General features: G+C 56.5%; 1 protein-coding gene across 1 annotated transcript in view; it reads left to right on the forward strand.

Moving 5' to 3' along the window:
* Positions 1-364: 364 nt before the first annotated feature.
* The window catches only part of LOC138520589 (H-2 class I histocompatibility antigen, alpha chain-like), a 52,422-nt gene continuing 39,962 nt past the window's right edge, over positions 365-12,824 (forward strand). The window contains exons 1-3 of the mRNA XM_069632919.1: positions 365-764; positions 2,256-2,592; positions 6,980-7,026. Coding sequence (XP_069489020.1) covers positions 365-764; positions 2,256-2,592; positions 6,980-7,026 — 784 coding nt within the window. The remainder of the gene's footprint in view (positions 765-2,255; positions 2,593-6,979; positions 7,027-12,824) is intronic.

Consider the following 12,824-nt stretch of genomic DNA (forward strand, 5'->3'; position numbering starts at 1 on the left):
GATACCGATCAGATTAGACCTGGATCAGGCTGAGGTGTTGTTGTGCTTGCGGGGCTGCCTGACTGCGGTTGGAGATTGGATGAACCACAATGGACTCAAACTGAATGGGGACAAGACCGAGGTGATGGTGGTGGGCTATCCTCCTGATCCTACACTCTGGGTGTCCTATTTTTGGCCTTCCTCCCTGTGGCCCTTACCGACTCCAGTTAAGAAAGTGAAAAACTTGGGTGTGGTTTTATCTGCATCCTTGTCTATGGACCAACAAGTCTCTGCGGTCTGTCAGGCTGGCCATTTTCAGTTGAAGATTTTGAGAGTAGTATTACCTCTGATCCTGGCCTCACTACACCCTCCCGTGGTTGCCGCTATGGTTTTATCACGTATAGATTATTGCAACTCGCTGTACCTGGCCCAACCTAAGGGCATGATTAAACGGTTGCAGCAGTTGCAAAATCTGGCCGCAAGGGTCGCCACTGGCTCCCCTTTTGGAGCACACATCTCCCCCGTATTACGGAACCTGCATTGGCTTCCTGTGGCTCAAAGAGTTGAATTTAAGACCTTGTGCATTGTACACCGGGCCATTCATGGTCCGGGTGCAGAATACCTTCAAGCTAAGTTCATGCGCTACTGCCCCCTCATCATCTACGCTCAGCCACCTCCGAACAATTGGTTGTTCAAAAGCACAACAGAGACCGGGTTGGCGGCCGGGGCTTCTCTATTGCTGCAGCAGTTCTGTGGAATAATCTTAGTAAATGTTGGGAAAAGTGGTGAGACGGTCCAGCAGGGCTCCACCGGTGGTGTCGTCGTGGCAGGTCGGCTCAGCTTCTCCCTCGTCAGATTCTTAGGTCCTGTGGCGACTTCTGAAGTTCCAGTCCCCAAAGCCCTGCTTTTATGCAGAAAACCCCCATTCACTCAGCCTAGCTGTCACACAAACATGCTAAGTGGTGAGCCGGCCAATCAGGACGGAGTGCGACTTGAGTTGCCTAGGCAACTCAGTCCAGGGTGCCTAAATCTCCCTCCACCCCTCCTAAGTACCCCAGACAGAGTGGCACCACTTTGGAGGGCTTCTGTGGAGAAGCCCGCCCAAAAGTGGAACAAAGGGCTCGACTTGGGTTGGAGTCACAGAAGAGAACCCAAACGCCATTTTAGAACCAAGTTTTGGCAAAAAATACCAACCGGAGAATTAACATTAATTAAATAAACCGGTGGTATGTTCGAGGCTATCGTAATTAAATAATTAAAGATAGTAGCCTCGAACAATGGGAAAATCCCATAGAGAAATATTCGCGGTTGAATATAAAAAGTAGTATCCACTGCCACCAGCCAAAACTCGATCAGGGGGGACGGAGACGTGCCCCCTCGACTAACAGACCCTGGGGCAACTGAATTGCCCCAGCCAGTACGTCCACAATATGATGGTTTGTACTGGTTCTGATCAGAATTCAAGACTAGTAAAGCCAATGGTGACTTTACATGCCCGGGGAGACAATAGTCACTCCCCGGGTATGGAGTCTATGGTGGGGGACACCATAAATCATGTCCAAGAGTGGGAGAAAAAGAGTCTCACTCTTGGCAGGAGGAAAAAACACACTCCAGAAATCCAGCAAAGCTGCTGGGGGACTCACTAGGTTAGGAAATTCAGCCTAAACAGAGAATTCTCCCTAACACTTCACACTCTGCTAATCAATTTTTGAAAACTAATTTATGCCTTGGTAAGTCTAGCTTCATTTTGATTTTCAAATGTGTGCTTTTCTTCAAACGCATGCTTTTCATGTACTTTGCTGTGAGTTACCGCTCTACCATGAGCACATCTGGCCCTGAACAGAGGTTGCAAGACTGTTTATAATCGCACATGGTCGACCCTGCGTATCACATCGCATGCAGTAAAAACGCATATCCTGCTGTTGTGCTTATGAGTAAAACTATGCTTTCTATTGAAACCGAGAGGGCAATGATCTAGAAGTGCACAAGCTTTGTTTTCTCGCACGTCTAAGCAATGCACATTTCAAGCAATTGTTATAGTTTCTAAAATAGAGATTAATTGTCTTCTGTCTTTTTTGTTTGTAACTGAGTGCCCAACACATGCAATCATTTTGTAAAGAATTGTAATCAAGGTAGAATTTGCCATGGGAAACCCGGTCACCTGGGAGCTGTGCCATCCTGGGCTGCATCAGCCAGAGGCATAGACAGGGTAGGGCCTGAGTGGGCAAGGCCCACCCAAAACCTGCGAATGCCCACTCAGCACTGCTGACCTGTAGAGAGGTCACGCGCCCTGATCCTCTCTTCTCTCCCTACCACCCCAGGTCTGCACACGCTCCAGGAGATGTACGGCTGTGAGCTCCGTGGGGACGGCGCCATCGGGGGGTTCTATGAATACGCCTATGACGGGGGGGACTATCTCAGCTTCGACAAGGACGAGATGCGGTTCAGAGCTACCGCGGCCCCAGCCCAGATCTCTGCAGATACCTGGAACTTGGACAAGATTCAAGCTCAGCGAGAAAAGGCCTACCTGGAGGGGACGTGCATCGAGTGGCTGCGGAAATACCTGCGGAGACATGCGCCCTGCATGGGGGGAGGAGAGCCTGCTCAGGAGAGGTGAGGAGCCCTGCATGGGGGAGGGGAGGATAGCCTGCTCAGGAGAGGTGAGGAGCCCTGCATGGGGGAGGGGAGGAGAGCCTGCTCAGGAGAGGTGAGGAGCCCTGCATGGGGAGAGGGGGGAGGAGAGCCTGCTCAGGAGAGGTGAGGAGCCCTGCATGGGGGAGGGGAGGAGAGCCTGCTCAGGAGAGGTGAGGAGCCCTGCATGGGGGAGGGGAGGAGAGCCTGCTCAGGAGAGGTGAGGAGCCCTGCATGGGGAGGGGAGAGCCTGCTCAGGAGAGGTGAGGAGCCCTGCATGGGGAGAGGGGGGAGGAGAGCCTGCTCAGGAGAGGTGAGGAGCCCTGCATGGGGGAGGGGAGGAGAGCCTGCTCAGGAGAGGTGAGGAGCCCTGCATGGGGAGGGGAGAGCCTGCTCAGGAGAGGTGAGGAGCCCTGCATGGGGAGAGGGGGGAGGAGAGCCTGCTCAGGAGAGGTGAGGAGCCCTGCATGGGGGAGGGGAGGAGAGCCTGCTCAGGAGAGGTGAGGAGCCCTGCATGGGGGAGGGGAGGAGAGCCTGCTCAGGAGAGGTGAGGAGCCCTGCATGGGGAGGGGAGAGCCTGCTCAGGAGAGGTGAGGCGCCCTGCATGGGGGAGGAGAGCCTGCGCAAGAGAGGTGAGGAGCCCTGCATGGGGGAGGGGAGGAGAGCTTGCTCAGGAGAGGTGAGGAGCCCTGCATGGGGGAGGGGAGCCTGCTCAGGAGAGGTGAGGAGCCCTGCATGGGGGAGGGGAGCCTGCTCAGGAGAGGTGAGGAGCCCTGCATGGGGAGAGGGCAGGAGAGCCTGCCCAGGAGAGGTGAGGAGCCCTGCATGGGGGGAGGAGACCCTGCTCAGGAGAGGTGAGGAGCCCTGCATGGGGGGAGGAGAGCCTGCCCAGGAGAGGTGAGGAGCCCTGCATGGGGAGGGGAGGAGACCCTGCTCAGGAGAGGTGAGGAGCCCTGCATGGGGGAAGGGGAGGAGACCCTGCTCAGGAGAGGTGAGGAGCCCTGTATGGGGGGGGGGCCTGCTCAGGAGAGGGGAGGAGAGCCTGCTCAGGAGAGGTGAGGAGCGCTGCATGGGGGGAGGAGACCCTGCTCAAGAGAGGTGAGGAGAGCCTGCTCAGGAGAGGTGAGGAGCCCTGCATGGGGGGAGGAGAGCCTGCTCAGGAGAGGTGAGGAGCCATGCATGGGGGAGGAGAGGAGAGCCTGCTCAGGAGAGGTGAGGAGCCCTGCATGGGGGAGGGGAGGAGAGCCTGCTCAGGAGAGGTGAGGAGCCCTGCATGGGGAGGGGAGAGCCTGCTCAGGAGAGGTGAGGCGCCCTGCATGGGGGAGGAGAGCCTGCGCAAGAGAGGTGAGGAGCCCTGCATGGGGGAGGGGAGGAGAGCTTGCTCAGGAGAGGTGAGGAGCCCTGCATGGGGGAGGGGAGCCTGCTCAGGAGAGGTGAGGAGCCCTGCATGGGGGAGGGGAGCCTGCTCAGGAGAGGTGAGGAGCCCTGCATGGGGAGAGGGCAGGAGAGCCTGCCCAGGAGAGGTGAGGAGCCCTGCATGGGGGGAGGAGACCCTGCTCAGGAGAGGTGAGGAGCCCTGCATGGGGGGAGGAGAGCCTGCCCAGGAGAGGTGAGGAGCCCTGCATGGGGAGGGGAGGAGACCCTGCTCAGGAGAGGTGAGGAGCCCTGCATGGGGGAAGGGGGGGAGACCCTGCTCAGGAGAGGTGAGGAGCCCTGTATGGGGGGGAGAGCCTGCTCAGGAGAGGGGAGGAGACCCTGCTCAGGAGAGGTGAGGAGCCCTGCATGGGGGGAGGAGACCCTGCTCAAGAGAGGTGAGGAGAGCCTGCTCAGGAGAGGTGAGGAGCCCTGCATGGGGGAGGAGAGCCTGCTCAGGAGAGGTGAGGAGCCCTGCATGGGGGGAGGAGAGCCTGCTCAGGAGAGGTGAGGAGCCCTGCATGGGGGAGCCTGCTCAGGAGAGGTGAGGAGTCCTACATGGGGGGAGACCCTGCTCAGGAGAGGTGAGGGGCCCTGCATGGGGGAGGGGAGGAGAGCCTGCTCAGGAGATGTGAGGAGCCCTGCATGGGGGAGGGGAGGAGACCCTGCTCAGGAGAGGTGAGGAGCCCTGCATGGGGGAAGAGGAGGAGAGCCTGCTCAGGAGAGGTGATGAGCCCTGCATGGGGTGAGGGGGCTGCTCAGGGGCGATGAGTAGCTTTGCATTTTGGGAGAGCCTGTTCAGGAGAGGTGAGGAGCCCTGCATGGGGGAGGGGAGGAGAGCCTTTTCAGGAGAGGTGAGAAGCCCTGCATGGGGAAGGAGAGCCTGCTCAGGGGAGGTGAGGTGCCCTGCAATGGGGTGGAGATCCTGCTCAGGAGAGGTGAGGAGCCCTGCATGGGGGAAGGGGAGCCTCCTCAGGAGAGGTTAGGAGCCCTGCATGGGGGGGAGGGCAGGAGAGCCTGCCCAGGAGAGGTGAGGAGCCCTGCATGGGGGGAGGAGACCCTGCTCAGGAGAGGTGAGGAGCCCTGCATGGGGGAAGGGGAGGAGACCCTGCTCAGGAGAGGTGAGGAGCCCTGTATGGGGGGAGAGCCTGCTCAGGAGAGGGGAGGAGACCCTGCTCAGGAGAGGGGAGGAGACCCTGCTCAGGAGAGGTGAGGAGCCCTGCATGGGGGAAGGAGACCCTGCTCAGGAGAGGTGAGGAGAGCCTGCTCAGGAGAGGTGAGGAGCCCTGCATGGGGGGAGGAGAGCCTGCTCAGGAGAGGTGTGGAGCCCTGCATGGGGGGAGGAGAGCCTGCTCAGGAGAGGTGAGGAGCCCTGCATGGGGGAGCCTGCTCAGGAGAGGTGAGGAGTCCTACATGGGGGAGCCTGCTCAGGAGAGGTGAGGAGCCCTGCATGGGGGGAGGAGACCCTGCTCAGGATAGGTGACGAGCCCTGCATGGGGGAGGAGAGCCTGCCCAGGAGAGGTGAGGAGTCCTGCATGGGGAGGGGAGGAGACCCTGCTCAGGAGAGGTGAGGAGCCCTGCATGGGGGAAGGGGAGGAGACCCTGCTCAGGAGAGGTGAGGAGCCCTGTATGGGGGGAGAGCCTGCTCAGGAGAGGGGAGGAGACCCTGCTCAGGAGAGGGGAGGAGACCCTGCTCAGGAGAGGTGAGGAGCCCTGCATGGGGGAGGAGACCCTGCTCAGGAGAGGTGAGGAGAGCCTGCTCAGGAGAGGTGAGGAGCCCTGCATGGGGGGAGGAGAGCCTGCTCAGGAGAGGTGTGGAGCCCTGCATGGGGGGAGGAGAGCCTGCTCAGGAGAGGTGAGGAGCCCTGCATGGGGGAGCCTGCTCAGGAGAGGTGAGGAGTCCTACATGGGGGAGCCTGCTCAGGAGAGGTGAGGAGCCCTGCATGGGGGGAGACCCTGCTCAGGAGAGGTGAGGGGCCCTGCATGGGGGAGGGGAGGAGAGCCTGCTCAGGAGATGTGACGAGCCCTGCATGGGGGAGGCGAGGAGACCCTGCTCAGGAGAGGTGAGGAGCCCTGCATGGGGGAAGAGGAGGAGAGCCTGCTCAGGAGAGGTGAGGAGCCCTGCATGGGGTGAGGTGGCTGCTCAGGGGCGATGAGTAGCTTTGCATTTTGGGAAAGCCTGTTCAGGAGAGGTGAGGAGCCCTACATGTGGGAGGGGAGGAGAGCCTGTTCAGGAGAGGTGAGGAGCCCTGCATGGGGAAGGAGAGCCTGCTCAGGGGAGGTGAGGAGCCCTGCATAGGGGTGGAGATCCTGCTCAGGAGAGGTGAGGAGCCCTGCATGGGGAAAGGGGAGCCTCCTCAGGAGAGGTTAGGAGCCCTGCATGGGGGGAGCCTGCTCAGGAGAGGTGAGGAGCTCTGCATGGGGGAGAGCCTGCTCAGGAGAGCTGAGGAGCCCTGCATGGGGGAGGAGAGCCTGCTCAGAAGAGGTGAGGAGCCCTGCATGGGGGGCCAGAGACCCTGCTCAGGAGAGGTGAGGAGGGCTGAATGGGGTGGAGACCCTTCTCAGGATAGGTGAGGAGCTCTGCATGGGGAGGAGAGCCTGCTCGGGATAGGTGAGGAGCCCTGCATGGGGGAGGAGAGGAGAACCTGCTCAGGCGAGGGGAGTAGCCCTGCATGGGGGAGGTGAGGAAAGCCTGCTCAGGAGAGGTGAGGAACCCTGCATGGGGGAGGGGAGCCTGTTCAGGAGAGGAGCCCTGCATGGGGGAGGGGAGGAGAACCTGCTCAGGCGAGGGGAGTAGCTCTGCATGGGGGATGTGAGGAAAACCTGCTCAGGAGAGGTGAGGAGCCCTGCATGGGGGCCAGAGACCCTGCTCAGGAGAGGTGAGGAGGCCTGCATGGGGTGGAGAACCTGTTCATGATAGGTGAGGAGCTCTGCATGGGGAGGAGAGCCTGCTCAGGAAAGGTGAGGCGCCCTGCATGGGGGAGAAGACCCTGCTCAGGAGAGGTGAGGAGCCCTGCATGGGGGGAGGAAAGAAGAGCCTGCTCAGGAGAGGTGAGGAGCCCTGCATGGGGCAAGGGGAGGAGATCCTGCTCAGGAGAGGCGAGGAGCCCTGCATGGTGGAGGGGAGGAGATCCTGCTCAGGAGAGGAGCCCTGCATGGGGGAGGTGAGGAAAGCCTGCTCAGGCGAGGGGAGTAGCCCTGCATGGGGGAGGTGAGGAAAGCCTGCTCAGGAGAGGCGAGGAGCCCTGCATGAGATGGGGGAGGAGAGCCTGCTCAGGAGAGGTGAGGAGCCCTGCATGGGGGAGGAGAGCCTGCTCAGGAGAGGTGAGGAGCCCTGCATGGTGGAGGGGAGGAGAGCCTGCTCAGGAGAGGTGAGGAGCCCTGCATGGGGGGGAGGAGAGCCTGCTCAGGAGAGGTGAGGAGCCCTGCATGGGGGCGGTGGAGAGCCTGCTCAGGAGAGGTGAGTAGCCCTGCATGGGGGAGGGGAGGAGAGCCTGCTCAGGAGAGGTGAGGAGCCCTGCATGGGGCAAGGGGAGGAGATCCTGCTCAGGAGAGGAGCCCTGCATGGGGGAGGTGAGGAAAGCCTGCTCAGGCGAGGGGAGTAGCCCTGCATGGGGGAGGTGAGGAAAGCCTGCTCAGGAGAGGCGAGGAGCCCTGCATGAGATGGGGGAGGAGAGCCTGCTCAGGAGAGGTGAGGAGCCCTGGTTGGGGGGGGGCGGAGACCCTGCTCAGGAGAGGTGAGGAGCCCTGCATGGGGGGGAGACCCCGCTCAGGAGAGGTGATGAGCCCTGCATGGGGGGAGGGGAGCCTGCTCAGGAGAGGTGAGGAGCCCTGCATGGGGGGAGGACAGTCTGCTCAGGAGAGGAGGAGCCCTGCATGGGGGAGTGAGGGAGAGCCTGCTCAGGAGAGGTGAGGAGACCTGCCTGGGGGGGGAGAGCCTGCTCAGGAGAGGTGAGGAGCCCTGGCTGGGGGAGGAGAGCCTGCTCAGGAGAGGTGAGGAGACCTGCCTGAAGGAGGAGAGCCTGCTCAGGAGAGGTGAGGAGCCCTGGCTGGGGGAGGAGAGCCTGCTCAGGAGAGGTGAGGAGCCCTGCATGGGAGGGGACCCTGCTCAGGAGAGGTGAGGAGCCCTGCATGGAGGAGAGCCTGCTCAGGAGAGGTGAGGAGCCCTGCATGGAGGGAGGGGGAGGAGAGCCTGCTTAGGAGGAGAGGTGAGGAGCCCTGCATGGAGGGGGTGATCAGCTGTGCATGGAGGCAGCGGAGTTGTGCATGGAGGCGGAGGAGCTGTGCATGGAGAAGTGAGGTACTGCATGGGGCATACAGGAGTGGGAGGGGCTCTGTATGGAGGGGGCGAGAAGCTGTGCACGAGACACACTGGAGAATGGCAGTTTCTAGGCAATATGGTGCCCGGGCCGTCTACAAAAATGCAGCCTCCTACCCCAAGTGTTTACGTCTCACTCCATGACGCAACCTCTGCATCCAGCACTCAAGCACCCCTCAACACAATCCTACAGATCAGTGTACCCCTCTTGTCGGTCTCTCCCACCCCCTTTTTCCCCTTCTTCTCTCTCTTTTCCCTAACCCTAGTACACATACCATCTACATCACCAAACGTTCTCTTGCCCAGCAATCTCACACAACCTGTCACCTGCTCTCCCAGCTGTCTCTCCCGGCCCCCCCTTGCTCACTCCACCCTCTGCACCCTTCTCTTCTCCAGCAGCCTGTGTCTGAAGGAGATTTATAGCAGGGGGTGGAGACTCGTGAGGTGCTAGCCCCAAGCGTTTGCATTGCTGGCAATTCCTGCAGTTCTGGGTGGAGCACGGTGAGGGCCCGTGGGGCCCCAGTGGTCTCTCGTGCTTTCCACACCATGCCCGATTCTAAGCTCGCGCTAAATGCCACGTAGTAATACAACATTCCATCATCGAAATCCTCCCACCTGCATTCTGGGGGTGATGGGAAGAGTGGAGGAGAGATGTCGTGCAGCAGGCCAGAAAAAACATGTGACATGTTGTCAGGCAGGATTGTGTGCAGTACCCTCTGGGACCACTACACACAACTAGGACTACAGGTGTAAGCAAAACCAACCTTTGGTATAAGTCTGTACTACACAGTTTTTGGTAGCGGAGCTGAGCACCCAGGCTTATCTCAAGAGGGAATGTGAGCAGTACAAGAGGTTACACAGAGGTCTTACAATCACAGTGGTTCAAGTAGACACTTGCACTCAAGGTATCTTGGTAAAATACTTATTAATTTATTTCACAATCAGTTAGAAAACATTCACTAGAAGGAGGCAATCAAATATTATGCACAAATTTACTTCAGTACTAATCAGTAAGTTTCTGAGACAGTTTAGGCTCCCTTGATGTAGGAGCAAAATGGCATTAAGTACTTTAAAGTAGGAGCAAAAAGGCAAATAAAATAGACCACAAATACTTTTAGACGGTGCAAATAGTTTCAGTTCACCAGAAGAGTCCATTCAATTCAATAGGCCTAGGCCAAAGACAATGGGCTAGAGTCTTGGATAGGTAAAAGCAGTTCTGGTAGTAAACGGTAAAGTCTTTGCCAAAGTTCTCAGAAGTAGTTTGTTAAAGAAAGAATCATATGTTGGGTCACAAGCTGATTAGGGCTGTAAGTTGGGAAAGTTTCAAGCACTTTCACCGCGAGAGGTAAGTACTCTGTCGGATTTTAACAGGACCTTCGTTTGAAGAAAAAGGTGCAGCTGAAGACGTCTGTTCCTGGCAGTTCTGCAGATCTCGCTCTTCCTGAGCCTCAGTCGTGGGGACAAGCGGGAGGACGTCGGGGGACTCCTGCACTGCACGGGATAGTCAAAGAAGTTGGCAAATGGCAATTCTTCGGTTCGAGTAGCTGTCGTCAAGCACACAAACTGGTGTAGTTTTGGCTCATAGGTGGCGCTTGGGCACCCCCTAATAACCAAAACTAATCAGGGGTGCCCCCTACCACTCTGAAACAGCGGGAAGAAACAGAGGGAAGAATACACATATTGCATTAAGAACACCGATATCGCAATTAGCTGTAGTCTTCCATCTTTGCAGCAAATCTGAAAATGTAAAATTTGCCTACTTCAAACCTCCCAGGCATCTCACCCTGTGATTCACTCCGAGAACAATCAAACAGGCACTGGCCTAAGAATAAATATATTGACAACCCAATACCTCTGAAAGACTAATAGGGCTGTTGCAGAGTCTGTGAGTGGGTAATCAGAGCCTGATTTGAGACTGGCAGAGTCTATCCCAACCCTGCCGACCTCTCAGAGCCACAGACCCTTTGAGAAATGCCCTAATGTGTCCAGTGGTGGGGGAGCCATCTTGCCCCCACACTGGGCTCCGCAGTGCATAACACTTCCCATGGCCATGCTAACCCCTATGGCAATTCCCACCCAGTTTCTGCCTCCCCCCACCCAAAACACCTTCTCACTGGAACTCTTTCAGCTAACTTCACTCAAGCCTTACCATCAAACTTTGCCCTCAAAGTCTCTGCGAGCGGTTTCTCAAATGAGTCTTCTGAGAGAATGACTAATTGAAGTTGTAAACATGCTACTGCTGTAATAAAAATGTCTTGACCAGGTCTGCCTTCAGCCACTTGATTTGAAAGCACCATGTGTCTTTCACTGAAGTCCTGTTAAAAATAAGCAATGGCAAAGCCAACAGTTTTGGCTTGTGCATAAGTATTAGGCATTTGCCAGGCACTTCTATTAGATGCTCAGGTACTCAAACCATTTCGCAACTGCTACCATCAACGGCCAGTTAATACCAATACAGCAGTGCCTTTCCCATGCCAACACAAATGCCCTAACTGTTAGCATTGCCAATGCTTGTTTTGCTTTGCCCTTGATTTACAAGACCATATATCAAGGGTAAAGCAAATATACTACTTGCCTAAACTGAACCACATTGAATATGGGCCGGTCTAGTCAGCAATAACATTTATGGTGCATAGTCAGCCTGGACATACTTTCTATTACTGGCTGGGAGTCCTTACATGGTAATAATGGCATATATTGGTGCAGTCTGAATGGACATACATGGGAACAACCAGCACGAATATATTTTTATATTAGCATATGTTTTGTGCAAAAATTGCATGACATGTATTGGAAAATGGTCCTGTGCATGGTTGGTGACTTGCAACTATTGGGTTTTTTCATGTGCTTCCGTACAAAACTAATTGCAAACTGTATGGATTTCTACCCAATTTTGTAAATTAAGTGCCGTAAAATGCATCATTTTAACCCAATGTTTCAAACATTTTCTTGGGAGTGAGACACCCATCAAACTCCCTTTGTTTGGTCTACCTCACTGTGTTTTGGCGATCCCGCATAATTGATGCAAACATTTAAGCCTCTTCAGGTCAGAAATTCACCAGCTCCCACTTTACATCATCTATCTGTCACTGTTTATGATGTGTGTTTTAATGTGCACACAGGGGCAGGATGCTCCTTAATGCTGGTATGACTCACCACACGCCGTCATAGCATCATATATTTATGCAAATGATAAAAAAAATGTGTCTGTCATAAACCTTTCTGCAGTACAGAAATCTAACTTTGATGTAGTTGATTTGCAATTGTAATAATTACCCATATTTGGGTTCCTGCACATAACCTCAGGGGAGATTTCTCGCGTCTCCTGTTTGCGGCGGTGCCGCCGCTGGCCCAGAGCAAAAAATGGTAAGGGGGCCTCACCCAATTTTTTGCTCCGGGCCTCACCACACCTTGTGGCAGCCCTGGCCGGACAGTTGTTTGCAACTTCACTTGTATGCAAAGACGAAAGTTCTGCTCGTTGTGGCGTGCCACGGCCCTAGCCACGCGCCTGAGCATATGACTCCAGGCACTGCTCGGGCGAGAAACAAACTGCACGTGCCCCTGCGCAGTACCCTGCTGTGCAGCCTCTGGAGTCCAGTCACAGTGCTGCTGACTACTGCCGTCGAAGCGAGCACGGAGCATGAGCGAGCAGGCTGACTGAGGCAGCAGTGCTGCGTGCTGAGTCTCAGGCTGGGTGGGGACGGTCACATCCTATTTGCTTTTGCAGCAGTGACCAGCAAAACTCAAGTGGTTGCAGTCTCACTTGCTGCTTGCTGGGCTGTCTGCTGTGGGCAGAGGTAGCTCTGCAGCGGGGATTCTGGTGTGGCTAGAGGTATCCCTGCAGCAGCGGTTCTGGTGTGGGCAGGGGTATGCCTGTAGCAGGGATTCGGGTGTGGGCAGAGGTCAGTGGTTGTTCATTGGATAGGTGGACAAGTGTTTAATTTGGATCCACCTTTAAAAATAGACACTGCTTTTTATTTCTTCCACATTTGCCTATGTGTCTCCCGGCCGTCTCTGTCCCAGTTTTCTTCTATCCTGCCTCTTGTTCTCATGCCCCTCTGCATATGGGTGGGGTGACGGGTCAGCTGCCTGAAAGGAGAACAGTCCTACTCGTACCGTAACCCACTCTGGCCCCATGCCACATCAGGGACGGGTCACGGTTACCCGGTCACCCTGCAGCTACCCTGAAATGCAATAGGGAAACTGCAGCACGGTGCGGGTAGTAGGGGAGGGGGGGTATTCAGATGATTACTGAAAGGCTTAGCACTGGCCACTGGCTTAAGAGGTGCTGTGTGTGTCTTTTCAACACCTGTGAAACTGCCACGGCAAAGAGGCCAGCCGGTAATCTCACAGCAGCCCACTGGTTTGCACCCCTTACATTCTTTGGTGTGCATGTCCACCGCCTGTCAAGAGGCTGCCGTCAGCCCCTAACTGATGTGCCTGCATAAAGGGGGCCTAGAAAATGTCCAGGCTTCAAAGGCTC

The sequence above is a fragment of the Ambystoma mexicanum genome, chromosome 13 (assembly GCF_040938575.1).
Source record: "Ambystoma mexicanum isolate Mex_15411 chromosome 13, UKY_AmexF1_1, whole genome shotgun sequence".
NCBI classification, from domain to species: domain Eukaryota; kingdom Metazoa; phylum Chordata; class Amphibia; order Caudata; family Ambystomatidae; genus Ambystoma; species Ambystoma mexicanum.